A 16527-nucleotide genomic window follows, 5' to 3' on the forward strand; every position below is an offset into this window, starting at 1 on the left:
ATGTGTCATTGTTCTTCTTCACATGTGTATCATTCATGCATGTGTAATTGCAAATGCATCCCTGCTTCTAATCTATGCGAGTGTGTGTCCCAGCACAGAACAAGGCCTCCATTGATGCTGCCAGTGGAGCTCTGGAAGTCATCCAGAGTAGAGCAGAGTAGAGTAGAGTAGAGTGTTTGAGGGGCCCGGATGCTAACGGAGGGTTTTCAATGTTTCACACAGACACAAACCTTCAGTCTCCTCTTTACTTTCCTCAATGGGACTCTAAGAGGAGCATCATCACACACTCTGAGCCAAGTTGGCTTGCCCACAAAGGGGCCGCGGTAGCCCCATTAGCGATGCGGGCGATCGTCCCGTTCAGTCATTTGACCCACATAGTATTCTGTGGTTACAGCCAGCTCTGTCGGGTGGTAATGTTGTACTCATTAAAGCATTACAGTACAGTAATATACAGTGATAGTGTTGTAAATCAAATGTGGTTTAGCTATGACCTCTAGACAATGATCAGAACCTAAATGGCGAACCGCCGCCATTATAAACAATAAAGTTGTATGTTTTTCAAGGGAGCACCTTTTTATGCATTTTCCCTTAAAAAGCTTCAGTTTGATTTATGATGACCGTACTCTCTATCATGTTTCACATTACATACTCATAAAGAGGTATGCCAACCTTAAAAAGCCTATAAAGTTGTATTAAGAGGCCCTGTCAGATACTGTATATGTAGTTCCCCACATAAAGTTTAACTAGACCTGGGTCGGCAGGTTAGATGTATATTTGTAGATGTTCTGACACCATCGCTGAGGTCCAATGGATGATGTCAAATATAATGTCTAAATATATAACAAGCAGGCCTGATTATCAGAAACATTATTCACTTGTGTGGTTTATTATATGAAATTCACTTATTTTACAGGTAAATTTTAAGTGAATATAATCTGTTGAGGTAGATTCAATCGATTCAAGAATATGATCTCAAACTGAGTATTGTCCTCTAAGTTTGATGAACTGAATATTTTCCTTTTAACTCTCTCAACATCATTGCAAATGATGGAAACCTCAGTGATTCTTGAGGCTTAAATAAAGATTAGGGTTAGGGTTGGGGTTATGGGTTGGGGTTATGGGTAAGGGTTGGGGTTAGGGCTGGGGATATGGGTTAGGGTTATGGGTAAGGGTTGGGGTTAGGTTTATGGGTTGGGGTTAGGGTTATGGTTTGGGGTTATGGGTTAGGATTGGGGTTATGGGTTAGGGTTAGGTTTATGGGTTGGGGTTATGGGTTAGGTTGGGGTTAGGGTTGGTGCTATGGGTTAGGGTTGGGGTTAGGGTTAGGTTTATGGGTTAGGATTGGGGTTATGGGTTAGGGTTGGGTTTATGGGTAAGGATTAGGGTTATGGGTTGGGGTTAGGTTTATGGGTTAGGGTTGGGGTTAGGTTTATGGGTGGGGTTAGGGTTAGGTTTAGGGGTTAGGATTGGGGTTATGGGTTAGGGTTGGGTTTATGGGTAAGGATTAGGGTTATGGGTTGGGGTTATGGGTTAGGGTTGGGGTTAGGTTTATGGGTTTGGGTTGGGGTTATGGGTTAGGGTTGGGATTATGAGTTAGGGTTGGGGTTATGGGTTAGGGTTAGGATGGATGTGGTTGAATGAATCAATGAATGAATTTGTTTAGCTAACAAGTTGAAATTATACCATGGCCACAGAAAATTATTGTTTCTGATTGTTAAAACAGTTGATGTCAACAGTTTAACCACATGAAATCAGTGCGGAAGTTACAATAAGCTAAAGTAACCATAGTAACCGTTGTGGAATTTCTGTAGTAAAGATGGATTCACAAAGAGCTAACTGTCTTTCAGAGTTTATTGAACACACATATGCATATATATGGGACTCAGAGTCTAAGTTAGACAGCGAGACCAAGAGCAACATCATTCACATTTATAGTTACAACCACAGCTGCCAGAGAATGTTATAGACCATTAGAATATACAACCATGGTAGCTAAATTATACAACAGTCCGCCCTTTGTTCATCACTTATCAGTGTTCTTCCTAGAGGAGTTCTGCCTCTGCATCCATATACTGCGAACTGGAAGTTGAAAGTGGAATATCATCCAAAATTGAACTGAATTGTCGAAGTATTTTCAAGTTTCTACTCACCATTAGAGACACATACAGCAGACTTTCAAGCTTGGTGATTGGATGATTCTTACTCAGATTTAATATGTATTTTTTATGTACAGTCATGTAACCTCCACATTTTATCAAAAACACATATTTCTAACACACATGCCCCTCTTTAGTACTGATGATTGAGCCAAGAGAGGTTCATGTCCTTTCTAAACCTTGGAAGTCCTCCAACTGTCAGTTACCAAGAAAATAGATGAGACTTTTACCTCTGGAACCTTGGACACCTCTACTGTTTATCTGAACACAATGAGATGTATCATTTATCAAAAACAAATAAAATTAACCAAACTGTAGTCTGTCATTTCAATCAAGATGGCCAAATCATATTCAATCCAATCGCTTTATTCATCCTCAGCAAGGACGGATATGTTTAGAAATGCAATCAGGTGCTCAGGGAGATGATGACCTCCAATATGGCTGCCTTAAGTGAACCCTCTGTATGCAGGGCCCCTTTGCTGTAAATCATTTGGGAAGCCCTGGTACAGCACATCCCACTGCTCCAATCCCGAATCCTATCACATCTGTATTTTCTACATCGTCTTCTCCTGGAGCAAACGCTGCACAGCTTAGCGGGGGATTTTCTCCCTAAGCTGATTTATATCAGCTGATAGCCCTGTCATGAAGCTAGGCACTGGAATGAATGGATGAATAGACAGATGAGAAAAAGCAATGAAAGGATAGTGGGGAATGAGGAGCGGTTGTGTTAATATCCATTTGAAAGGTAATACCCAGGGAAGGATTCAGGAGGCGTTTGCTCTCTGTTCCTTCTGTTGCATCTTCATCGCTGCTTCCTGTTTGATCTGAAGGAAAGGAAAAGATGGGAAGAAGGAAGGATGAGTGGAGGGAGAAGGAAAATATTTGAGAGGGATGGACAGAGAGAGGGAAGAGGACAGAGTCGGTTTTAAAACACACAGGTTAAGATGAAGATGGGTGTAAAAGGTGGATGGAGATAAGAAGGACGCAGGATGAGAGATGGGGATGGCTTGTGGCAAAGATTTATGGATGAAAACAGGAAAAGAGCTGAAAGACAAGACAAGGATTAAAGAAAAGCTGGGGGGAAGAGTTGGAGATAGGTGATCGAGAAAGGGGAGGAAAGTAAGATGGAGAGGAGACAGGGAGAAGCAAACAAGACATCAGGAAGGGTGAAAAAGATTAAAAAAAACATAAAGGGACTGATAGAAAGACAAGATGGAAGAATGGAAGCGAAAGGGAGGAGCTAAAGTCATATGCTCTGTTATTATACAGAAAGAAATGACTGAATCCAGCTCTTTAATAGAAAACGTGAACGTGCCATGTAGCTGTCAGCTTTAGTGATGTGATAAATGTACAGTATCATAACCTCGTGGCCTCCTCTGCACATTATTCCCTTGTACAAACATCCATCTGCAGGATGTTAAGAGCTGACAGAATATAGATTAGAAATTGGAATGAAAGGCTGAAAGAGCCAAATGGTGGACGCTTTCATTTCACAACTGACCGGTCTTAGTTTTTCAGCTTTTCTCATCTGAATAAAATGGGTAAAATGTTGCAAAATTCCTTTTCTTCCCTCCCCCTCCAATCATCTAACACACAGACATAGTTATTTTATTTCTATGCTTGTATTTATTGTATTCATGCCATAACTTAAACATCCTAAACAACAATCCTAAACCTTTGACTTGAACAGTGGGTCCAAAACTTGAGGTGGATATATATAAAAATGCTCCCTGAAAGTCAAAATCCAGGGCTTCAGCCTGCTCTGAAAGTTGCATCTACTTCCTCCTCAAACTGACGTCAAATTGCTCACACATGACCACAAATGGCCGTCCATTGGTAGCCTTTGTTGCTAGGGGTGTTCCAATTATTGTTCACATTGTCCACTTGCATATTTTGAATCAGATTCAGGTGTGAATATGTACAGATGTATTTGAAAAGTTTACATTTAGAGTAAAAAATGAGAAAAAGAAGTGAAATCCTACTACTACTATTTGTTTATGTAGCCTCTGTAGCTGCTGGATGTCTGCCAAGGCACATCATGCAAAGATATACACCAGAATGTAAATATAGACCTGTAAATGTGCATAATATGTCCCCTTTAACCATGTCATGTCTGCAGCCTAAAGTCTTTTTTTACCCTCTTCTCTCTCACCAGCTGAAGAAACTGCTGCTGAGTCCTCCCAACGTGCCCACAGGCATCGATGCACACAAAGATGGTGTCAACGGGCATCGCTATAGCAACAGAAGCTTGCACCTACGGCCAGTCAGACCTCTGGTTAAGGTGAGGGATGAAACCCAGTGTGTACACAGGCAGAATTAGCTTGTTGAAGTCTTAGTTTCATGTGATTTATAACCTTTTTTTAAAGATATGTTTTTGGGCATTTATGCCATGCAACAAGGGTCCCTAGTCAAACCAGGGATGTTGCAGTTATGTGGCATGTGCAGTAAACACTTGGCTACCAGTGCGCATTTTAAAACTCTCCCCTCATCTATTTATCCTGTATCAAAGCTCCAGCCTTTTTCTTCTTCAGACTGTGAAGTAGAACTGAAGCAGTTTGTTCTGTTGTAACCCCAGACATTCACACATCTCGATTCACTAGTTACTGCCTCATTCCCTGTGTCTTCTGAAGGCTGGCGAGATAACAAAATTGGATTTTTCCCCATCACTTCCACTCAGAGGTGGAGAGTTAACGCTGAAGTAATTCACTTTTGCATTCAGAGCCTGCAGTCGTCAGCATCCCCCGCAGCTGCGAAGGCAGTCCTTCAAACAGGTGTCTGCACTCGTTCTGCAAGTTAGCGTCAGACTAATAGATAGAACAGACATTAATATTTTATTATAAATCATTCCTGCATTATCCAGACATCCAAACCTGTCCGCAAGAGTCTCAGTTGTTTGTTCAGATGCTTGAAGCGACCTACGATATGTTAACATTTTCCTGACAAGTCACCTCTTGTGGTCATATAAATAATGGCTGATTCTCTCTCAGTATGGCTGTCAGCTGTCAGGGAGGAGAGTCAGGACTGATGGCTGGATGAACAAAGTGTCTGACTTTGACACCAACAGTCCACATTGGTTTCTTTGAACCATGAAGACAATCTTCCCCAGTCAGAACCATCATATAGGTGGTTTTACATGCTGGTGCAGAGATGTGGTGAAACCTGCAACACCTGTCTTAAACAACATTGATCCCACTGATAGAAATCTTATTAGATTTCTTATACGCTTTCTGGGGAGAGTTTTAGCATCATCAAAGGTTTAATTGCAGTTTGAGAGGGTTTTCCCCCTCGCTGACAACAAGAAATTGACTATAAAATTGTTGTAAAATTTAAAGAAAGCCTGGCCTTTTTGAATTTCCACTGGCTAAACCCTACTTCTGACAGGCCTTGAATTCTCATTATACAGCGTTCAGAGGTCCAGGAAAAAAATAGCAAAACTTTCTCAAAGTCCAGCCAGCAGTAGTCCAGCTGGAACGACAACAACAGTTTTTATGTTTCCGAATGATAGATATCTCATTTTAGAGTAAAAACTCTTCAGGCCTTCAAGCTCGCGGAGACCTTCGGCTGCTGCTTATGATAGATGTAGTGTTGGGGAAGAGAGGACATTTACAGTGGCTACTGCTGTATGACTTAGCAGTAATTGGATCGCTGCTAGCATTGTGCTTCAAGTGGTCATTGATTACAACACCGGTCATTTATCTTGTACAAACATAAAACACACGGTGAGTCTTTCGCATAGCCTGCTGCTCCGGCTCAAGCGAGGAGGATACTAAATACTTGCAGGATGCAGCGTGGGGATAAGCCAAACCCCATATCCAAACAAACACATACTAACCTCGCTGTCACTGGCTGTGTGTGTGTCTGTGTGTGAGCTTTAGTAGCGTGGCAGATGGCGGGAGTATTGACTGACAGGGCAAGAGGGCAACAGTGAATCACAGTGTTTCTCTCTCTCCTCTCTGTATGAGTAATATGGAATCAGCCATTTCATTGCAGCTGCACGCTGAATCATCCCTCACAAAGTCGGAAGTAACGTATACCGCCGCGTGCTCAGCGTGTTCATGTATCCAAGGGGCAGGAAATTGAAGATACATCCGTGTCCTCATGAGTCTGATTCTGTTTTTTTTTCAGCGGTTCATTTTTCTTGTTGCCGTGAACAACCGGAGACAGTGTGATGATGAGATGTTTCCAGCACAGTTGGTTAGAAAATGACAAATGTTTAATCTGAAACACCATCAATAGTAAATGTTAGGTTTTAGTGTCAGTTCCTCAAAGTCAGAGAGCGAGGGCTTCTTTCTCAAGTTGCCATTTTATATCGATGTCCACTGGTAGAAGCTGAGATAGACCTGAATGTAACGCAGACACGACATGTGTTGTACTTTGTCTCGGCTTTAAAGGCCTTCTGTTAACCAAGATAAAGTACATAAAGGTGATGAAGGGAAAGAGGAGGATAAAAATGTTCAGCAATTTATCACAAACAAGTCCTTGCAGATCAGTTACATTAGTTTCTTTTCTTTCTTTTTTTTAATAAAAAAATCTGGGCATTCAATAAAAAAATATATATTTTTCATTTTTAACCAGGACTTTCAATTTATGTTTCAAAATATGTGTTTAATTTTAAAAATCTATGTTATAAAATCAATACTTTTTTTTAAGAACTTTGACTGGCACATAAGCAGCTGCTAATTTGTCTTCTTTTCTGTCAGTAGAAGCATTTTCTGAGCTTCACAAAACAGCCGTCTTCACTACAAATTACCATCAAAATTAATTTCCCTTTTGGGGATAATAAAGTTAATCAATCAATCCATCCTCTCGGGGCAGAAAACACCTGGATAAGTGACATAAAATCAGAGTGAAATCAATCTGTTCCTGTGATAAAACAAAGTGACTTTCAGTGAAAGTTTGTAAAAATATGAAAACAAGCCTTACATACATTATTTAACACTTAGGAGTAGATTTTTTCTTTAAGTCGTTCTCCACTGTGCAGAGTTTGAGCTTCACTGTGCAGAGTTTTGACACTTGAAGGCTGTTTTCACATTCATCTCCTGAAAGTGGGAAGTTTCTCTGAGCTCATTAAAAATCCAATTTTCAGGGGCGAACCTATGAGCAAAGATTTGTGACATCACAAATAGTTTGGAAGCCAATCCTGGTTTAGTATGCATTTTACAAAACGTTGATATGGAAACTTGAAGCCTCCAGGACACAAACTGAAAACTGACTTCTGAAATTTTCAATAAGGGAGAAGGAATAAATGTAATTTTAAGGATTTTAACAAGATAATTGAACTTTTTTTTTGTGGGAAAAACCATATCAGACACAAATTATTATTCAAAGCAGAGTATTTTATATACATCTTAAAACATGTCTGGAGGGGATCTTTCAATCTTCTTATCAATCAAGCTGGAAAACCCCCCAATTAAATGTGAGCTAGAGTCAAATAACTTACCAGACAGACTGAAACGGCTGGTTGCTGGAGGTAGTTTCACCCCCAGACTATCATTAACTTGCTATAGCAGCGATAAGTTCTTGAAGTCTAATAGACAGTTCAGACAAACGTCAATTTGCTTCAATGCTTCTGTATTTTCACTGACATATTTGAGATTGCGTACGTCGCCAAAGCAGGGAAAACTGGTGCTGTAGAGCAATATTTCTCTTTATTCAGTAATAAAACAAATTTCTGTGAATGTGTGACAGCAGATGACTGTATTATAAATGTTTTTGTTACATTTTGAGGGTGTTTTTAAGTATGTCTGCATCTCCTCACCATCAGAGCGACCTCCCTCAGGAGCGGAAGCCCCGAGCGGTACGTCCAGCCGGCCGCCTGTGCACCGAGCTCCACCGCCACCTCACCACCGCCCAGGATACAGAGGACGCCGCGGCTCCCGACACGGAGGAGGACGAAGAGGAAGAAGAGGACGAGGACAGTGAGTCGGAGGAGGACGAGGAGGAAGAAGGCGAGGAAGAGGAGGAGGAGGAGTCTTCCAGCAGCGAGGTGGAGGGAGCGGCCGTCGTGGCCGCTGAGCCGGCTAAGCCTCAGTTCAGCTCAGAGAAAGAACTGCACTCGGTGGTGGAGCTGATCAAGTACATGCATACCTACTGCCTGCCCACGCGCAAGCAGCAGGGCTGGGAGCGCAAAGACCGCGACCTCTCCAGGCCGCGGGCTCGACCCGAGGCCTCCCGCCCGGCCGCCACAAACTCTCACAGCAGAGTCGTCTTGGTGGCCGCTCCCGGGACCAGTGGGGGTTTGGCTGGGACAGGCAACGGCGCCCCCAGGAGGCTCCCTTTTGCTAGGCGGAGGGAGATGAAGGCCAACTCCCTTCTCCGTGAGCTCCTGCAGCAGAGCAGCTCTTTCGATGTGAGCAAGCCTTACAGACTGCACAGCCCGCCCTACTCCCACTCCCACAGCCCCAACAGAGGAGGAATATCTGTTCCCTCTGCCTCGGCTAAATCAGCCCCAGCCCACTCCCCCAGCTCCTCCACCCCTAAACCTGAGCTTCGTAAAGACTCTTCCTCCCCCGAGAGGAGAAACTACTCCTCCGAGGCGCCTCAAAGCCCCGAGGAGATCGCAGAGGACAGCGGCTCCTTCTCAGTTCGGCGCTCCCGGCGCCTGGCTTCCTTTCCCAGCCGATTCGCCAAGAGGCTGAGGCCTGGACGGGCGAGGGAAGGCGAGGGGAAGGACAAGGAGGAGAGGGAAGAGGGACGAGCGGGGGTCAAACTCTTGCCGACCCAGGCCGGAGGGGGAACCACGACGGAGAAGCAGCCAGAGCAGCTGACGTCGGGCGACTGCAGCGCCGGTACGACGGAGCCGACCAAACCCTGCTGCCACAGCGGTGAGACCGAGGCTACTGTTCACACTTTTATATTCAATATTGTATAGCTGCTTGTAACATATCTTATTCGGATGACTCAAACTGTAATCCATCTTATATAAAATGACAGAGAGTAACAACAAAACTCCCAAAATATGAGTTTAGCCCATTTTTTGGCTGCTGTAGCACTGAAACGATGACAAATGTGACAAGTGAATGATGGAGGATTTACTTAATGTCCTCTGAGAGTTAAGTGTCGTAATACAAGTCAAATGTACTGTAGGTCTCATGTCTCAGCATCCAATTTAAAACATAATCCATGTAACTCCAAATTTGAGCACTGATCACACTGATTATCGAGATCTGAGTCACATATGAGATGGGAAAAATATCAGAGTTGAGACATTCAGTTGCATTTTGAACGTAGCCCAAAGATACAAACACACAAACAGCCAAACGATATCGTTTTAAGAAGAATCAGACACATTTTCTTGGCATGTATGTAATTTAATGCATGTGCATGACTGGCTTTTTTTTATTTCTGATTGCAGAAAAGCGAGCCTGCCTCTGTCTGCCTCTGAATCCCAAGTCCACAGGGTGAGCATCTCTATATAAAGTACCTGCTGTATTTCATCATACAGTAGTAAAAAGTACTCAATTTTTCATGCAGCATCTAGCCTGCGGTAGAGGAGTACTTACTGCTGAGAAATGTGGAAGCGTTCTTTTGTGAATGTCTTTTTTTTTTTTTTTTTTTTCCCGGCACTCATTCAGCTGTTTGGGTTGTTCACGATGTAGAAAACCAGCCGCCTTACAAGCTAAAGAGAGACCGATGATGTACTTTTACCGAACAATTCCTCTCAGAAACAGAGACGAAATGCATCAATAGTTCACTAAACTTACAGTTAAGAGCAGAACGTCATCGGCATGTGGTGCAATTAACTTTGCAAATATAATCAAATCATCATAAACATACTTATTAAAAGCATCTTATTGATTACTATTAATAAAACATTTACCTGTGAACAAATATTAGCTATAGCTAAACCACCATTCTCCAGAAATCACACTGTTCTTTCTGTTTCGCATTAAAATATGCAGCTGCAGGGCTGACAGGTGAACAGTAGATGCCTCATTGGAAATCCTGCAATAGCAAACGTGCCTTTTATTATAATGAAAAGTTACACTTGGGCCTTCATTTAAAATTCATAGAGCTGAATATTTGTACTTCACAACCAATACCAGGCAATAGGTGGGAATGTTAAACACCTTCTGCTTATTATTGACTTGTTTCAAGTAACACAATTCAGTAAAAAAAAGTTTTTTTTAGTTTTTTTTTTTTTTTAGGAAAGTTAACTTTTCATGTTTCCTTTTAAGACTGTACTACAACTACTTTTTACACAAGTATTTTTAGGGCCATTAATCTACTTTTAACTTCTCTACATTTGCCATTTCTACCTTCGTTACAAGTAGTCTTTTATCTATTATGCACTTTGCTACACTAAATGAAATTATCAGCTAATTATCATCTAAGCTGTGTGCTCACGGTTACGCAGGAGAGATTTAACAGGTCTCCCTCGCGGTACAAAGAGACACATGCTTGTGCCAGATATTAATGAGCTGGGCGAATGCAAGAATTGAGAAAATCAGGCAAAAACCTTTTTTAATATAAGATTCAGTTCTACTAATGTAACTCAAATCCAGTAACTGCACTCTGTGCCACTGGCGGCCATGTTGGAAAGCAGCTTGCATTTCACAAGCCGGCAGAAATATTTTCACTTTCCATTCACGGCGTATTAAAAGCGTATCTAGTCTAAGCAGAATAAACGTAGCTACACATGTATGAACATCTGAGTCAGACGATCAGCAGATTGATTCTGATTTATTAACAGAATCCTCTCGTTGCACAGGGCATGACTTCCTCTTGATGTCTTTTCTCTAATTCTCATTGGCTGGTATTTGTTTTATAGTCAGTATAGCCTGATGCTGAATTCATTAAATATAATAGTGAAACTGATCTCGGCTTTCACTCTGGCTACCAGATGTCATTTATTCAGGGAACAATCATTGAGTGAGTGGATAAAACAGTCCTGTTGCAAAGGTCTCCCTCTATATATACACTGTAGGCTTACTCTACTTCATTCAACAATGGGCTGCTCCCATGTTATTGCCACAATAATTCTTTAGGTTGTAAAGATTATGTTCATAAATGCTTTAGGAATAAGCATGTTGTATTGGGTGCTTGTCCTATTGGAGAAACCAAATCATATGCAGCACCTTTCATATCAAAGACAGCGATTTGATTGGCTACATGTCCATATGAAGATAACAACAGATACAGAGTGGTCTTATCAATACCTACATGTAGATTAGTAAAATAAATGTATTAAACAGGAATAGCTAAATTAGACATAATCAATATGCAAAGCAAAGTGCATTCCCTAGAAATAAACATGTTGCACAGCGGCGGATGTAACACTTATTATTCCAAAAAGAGACTTGAGACTTGACTTGCATAAAATTACTTATGAAGATCTTTGGCCTACAACACACACGAAACAATATTAAAACACAAAGTAACTTGTAGTTTATTGACCAAGTACTTTTATACTCTTACTTGAATAGGTTTGTCAAACGGTAATTTTACTTTTACTTGAGTAAAGATGTTCAGTACTCCACCCAACACTGTATACATTTAGCGCTGTGTTAAGAACTCCATTTAAACCCAGAAAATCTCAATAACAAGAGAAACAACTGCAGAATTTAGCAGAAAAGTCGCGACGTTGTGACCTAGTTATGTTGTGATGTAGATTCTGACGACCAAAGAAAATAACTTATAATATAAGCATATAACCCTACACATCCTTGAGATTACTTTGTTGTTTCTTTTTCCTTTTTTTTTTTTTTGGGTGCAGTTACTTTATCATCCCAGTATTTGTATGAACTTTTCACACATAACAGCAGAACATAGCGGGACTGTTTTTCCAGGTTGAGTTTCCACACTTAAGAGCCTCGACGTTAAGTTCAAAACAGAGTCAGCGTGAGTTATTATTCCACATTGCCGAGGAAATGCATTAAACATCATAAGAATAGTTTATTTATGAGTACTGAATGAGAGACGGATTCCATTAAGGAGCAGAGGATCGTTCCCGGCTATACTAATCTATAACGCCTGTAAACATGCAAATTAACGAGTTAATCACCTTTTGCTGTAATATTGAAAATTCGGCGCTAATTGATTTGATCCTATTTAGGTATTTGTGTTTCATTGTCTCGGTTATATAATCCCAACACTTCAAAATCTAGCAGTAGTCTATAATTCATAGATTAAGTAATAAGTGTTTGGCTGAGGAATTTGTCGTCGGCGGGGTGTTAATTTATATATTTATATTCAGCTTACTAGAAGCACATCTGGATCAGACCTGATTTTGAAACTTTGAACCTAAAAAGTTGTAAGTGAGTCAGAATATGGGCAAAATGATTTAAAAAAATGACTTAATATTCCAAAAAGAGAGCTTGGATGGATTTTTAATGCATATCTGTAAGCATGGTTTACAGTCGTGTCATGAATAATCTCATAAGACTGTATTCTAGTCCGAACTCGCAATAAGATAAACTAGATCTAAATTCAGAGATTTTTTTTTATTCCAAGGTACTTAATGAATCAGGACCCCTGGCTGGCTTACTCAGATTTTAATCTGTGCCAGACAGAGTGCCCTCGCTGCTCTTACTTTTCCAAATTAACCTCCCCACCCATCCAGCCTCCGAACGCTGGAACTTCTCCAGCTCCGACCAGTCACACAAAGCTGAATGCTTTTCCTGTACAAACCTCTGGCATCCGTCCATCTTTCAAATGAATCTGTCTTCTGAAGTGCTCACCAAAAAAAAAAAAACTGTTGTTTTTTTTGTTTTTTTTTAAATTTTATTCCCCCCCCTGTTCTCTGCGGAGGGTAAGTAATATCCCGCCTGAAGCCAATCCACTCGGCACTGCTCCTGCCTTTCATGGCAACCGGAGAAACAGAAACAGACAGCCAGAAATAGAAAGCAGAAGAAGAATAGGGGAGAGGACAGCCGAGTACATATGGTTGTTGTGATAAGAAACGAGGAGAGCCGAGAAATGCCAGTAGCGTTTACAGGGTAGAAACATAATTCAAATTCAGCAGACATCAGCTGAAACTGTGCAGTTTTTTTTTACTGAGAGCCTTTTTAAGGCCGTTATTAGATTCCTGTTGACGTGAATGTTTGAAACCTGCAACAGATTCCAACATGACGCAGCAAACTTTAATTTCTCTCTCTCTCTCTCTTTTCTTTTTTCATGTCTGTTTGTTTCTCTCTTTCCACCAAAAAGAGAGTCCCAGTACAGCACCAAGCCTTTTGAGCAGACGCTCAGTGTGGATCTGTGTGGAACGGCAGGTAAACACATCGTCATGTCTACTCGTTTGTTTGTTTGGATCTAAGCTGATGTCAGCTGGTTGCAGCTCTAAAGCTACAGTCATAAGGGGATTGTGGGACCAAATCTTATTCTATTTGGGATTAGAAGTAAGAGGTAGTAGTGTTTTTAATATAAGATACTGAAAACGCCTTTACAGCTCAGTGGAGGACTCTAACAATGAAAACTAATACATAGAGAGTTAATTACAGAATGTAAATGCATTGAGTGGCTATTGCAGACCATAACTAGTATAAAAAATGGAGGGTTCAAACTTTTAAAGTTCACACAACAGACTGTTTTCCACTTATCTAGCTGTGCAGAGAGCTTTAGTTTTATTCGCTAAGGTTTTGAAATATCTGCGCATGAGGTTTCTCTGGTGCCACCTCAGGGATAATAACATTTTGTTAGCGGTGCTCAAAGCATTGCAGAACAACTTTCCAGAAATAACGCCGTGGTTATTTTTGAAAGAATGAACAGCTCTTATTAAAGCTTCTCTTTCCCACAGAAATAGTTCTGATGAGCTGTTGAAAGTTCTGTGGATTAAATAAAAAAAAACGTGTTTTGAGCAGCACAACACACAATTTTACTCATTGTTGTTTTTTTTTTGAGTTGGCAGCAGGAGTTTTGAAAGTAGGTTTGTCAAAACCTTGATGCAAAACAATAAGAATATCTGCATGACCAGGCAGTGAAATAAAATGTTTTTGTTTTGTAATCTGTGACGTCTTTAAGGAGGGAAAGTTTCCTTTTACCGGTCTGGATAGTCAACATGTTGTTCTGTCTTTATATGCCAACAGCTATATATTCAGGCTACTTCTGTCCCGTACTGTAGGTTGTTATATTTGCTAGAATGAAGTGATATCGCGGTCTGATCATCAATTCAAATTAAGCAATTATGGTTTCCAAACATAAGGAATTGATATGGTGTGGAAATTATAAGTGGGAGACTGATCTCCTGGAGCTGCTGACTCACGGCTGACAGTAGTTCAACCTCAATTATATTATCCTTAAAGGGAAATTTGCCTTCGTAGATAGGGAGGACATAGAATGCAAAACAGATGAAGATACATAACACAGTAGAATGAGATCATTTTAAGGAGTTGAAGTGATAATTCAAAGCAGTTTGGGAGTTTGTATCCTGATCATTTGCGTATCTCTCCTCCCCCCTCCTTAGGTCTCACCCCTCCCACCACCCCGCCTCACAAACCCGTGGAGGATGAGCTCTTCAAGCCAGCAGAGGGAGGAAAGGGCGGTGGTGGCGGAGGAGGAGGAGCGGGCGGTGGCGACGGTGGGGGCAGCGGCGAGTCTGTCCACGCAGCTTCGAACGCCAACGTCACCACCAAGGGCTCCTCTTGGCTGAGCCGCACCCACCACCAGCGGAAGCTTCCGGAGCAGACGGAGCTGTACGCCCAGCTGCGGCGCATGGGCCAAGCCGGCGACAGCGACACTCACCGCAACTTCGGCGACCATGACTACTGCGTGCTGAGCCTCGGGGAGAGCCGCAAGCGTAGCGCCGCTATGCTCGGCGCCATGTTGCAGGCGCAGGGAGGGAGCGACGGCGTTAGCAGCCCGGCGCCGCCCAAGGCGGCCGATGATCAGGTATCGGCGGACGAACACGGCAAGGAGAACGGGGAAAGGCTGGTGTTGTCGGAGGTCGCGGAACCGCAGCAGCAGACAGCGACAATTGTGATCTCATCGTTGCCGCCGTCCAACTGCCAGTTGGCAGCTGCCACGCCGCCGGCCTCGGAGGAAGAGGCGGAGCGCTCGTCGGCGTCTCGCTCACCCTCACCCATCCTCCACCTGTGTCCCGACTCCCCCTCCAGCAAGACAGACTCTAGGTGAGACAGAGAGGCAATGGGTGTTAGAAGCAGGAGGAAGAGGTGTGAAGATGTGGGTCAAGGAGATTCGATTCGAGATTAACAGTGCAATGCAGAGAAGGAAGCATTTTAGACATGTATACACTCTATACAGGCATCTCTTTAGGACTCTTTAGTGGAGGTTTCTCAGCATATTGTGCTACATACTACATACAGCATCTCTGACAGAACTTATATCGCCCAACCCTAGTCACAAGGTCCCAAAATAACAGACATATCAGGTCTTTTATGTTACATTGCAGTGACGCAGCTAACTAACTGTGTTATTGTTTTCTAAAGAATTCAAGTGAAGTTCAGATTTTTTTCTCTATGTAACTCTGGGCTGTCTTACATAGAATAAGGTCAGTAGTCATATTACTCCGGTCCATGAAAGACGATGACAGAGAGGAGAAAAAAAAAAAAGAGGACGACGAACAGAGCGAAGCAATACTGCAGTCGGAGGGAGGAAGTCTCTCCTTTTTTTTTTTTTGCCGCAGTTCACCTGTTTCCTCATGTCTGACATTTCAGTTTCACCTTGTGTCCATCCTTATCTCACTTACCATCCCCTCTCTCTCTCTCCTTTTCTTCCTCGTCCTCCTTTAGTGAGAACTCGGAGATCTGTCCTGACGACAAGCAGAGGAACAAAGCCAAGTCTGACGAGGTACAGAGAACATTCATGCTCTACCGTCTCTGTCATATTGCACTACTGTCGAATTAAAGAAACTTTTTTTCTGTCCTAAAATCAAAAAAAGAAAAAACTTCCCTGAGCTCACCCGTGGCCTTGGCATTAAAAACACACCTAGAGCAAATAGATTAAGCCCCAAAACATCCAAGGATGTTTTTTGATACACAGTTTTGGATATGTAAACACACATACTCACACTGATAAGGTATAATGTATTTTCGGATGCATATTGCAGCAAGATCAGAATAACAGACTGCATGTAAATGAACGCTGGGGCATCTGAAGTGTTGCGCCTCAGGATGCCACCCTACACTCAGCCTCCCTGCTTCAGTTCCCACGTCAGTCTGTATTCTGTATTGTCCTTTGTCCTGACTGTTGCCATGGTTTCCCTGTTGCCAGGACAACTGCCAGGTGTTTTACATCCACAACCTGCCAAGCAGCGTGACCCAGAACATGCTGAGGAAACGCTTCCAGGTTTTCGGCAAAGCAGAGGACTGCAAAGTCATCATCTGCAACGAGTAAGTGTCCTGATCTGGATTAGTGTGAAGAGAGGACATATTGGAACTTTTTTTTTTTTTTTTTTTTTTTTAAGGGTACAACC

At 42.1% G+C, this 16527-nt stretch overlaps 1 protein-coding gene across 3 annotated transcripts in view; it reads left to right on the forward strand.

Moving 5' to 3' along the window:
* Positions 1-16527, forward strand: part of ppargc1b (peroxisome proliferator-activated receptor gamma, coactivator 1 beta) — a 109891-nt gene that overhangs the window by 84710 nt on the left and 8654 nt on the right. For all 3 annotated transcript variants that reach the window (XR_010929760.1, XM_067600014.1, XM_067600015.1), the window contains 7 exons: positions 4312-4437; positions 7921-8980; positions 9511-9556; positions 13305-13369; positions 14560-15223; positions 15845-15902; positions 16326-16444. Coding sequence is in view for 2 of the 3 variants with exons in the window: in XM_067600014.1 (XP_067456115.1) it covers positions 4312-4437; positions 7921-8980; positions 9511-9556; positions 13305-13369; positions 14560-15223; positions 15845-15902; positions 16326-16444 (2138 nt within the window). In the remaining variant the exon portion in view is untranslated. The remainder of the gene's footprint in view (positions 1-4311; positions 4438-7920; positions 8981-9510; positions 9557-13304; positions 13370-14559; positions 15224-15844; positions 15903-16325; positions 16445-16527) is intronic.

This window comes from Thunnus thynnus, chromosome 9, assembly GCF_963924715.1.
Source record: "Thunnus thynnus chromosome 9, fThuThy2.1, whole genome shotgun sequence".
Taxonomy (NCBI): Eukaryota; Metazoa; Chordata; class Actinopteri; order Scombriformes; family Scombridae; genus Thunnus; species Thunnus thynnus.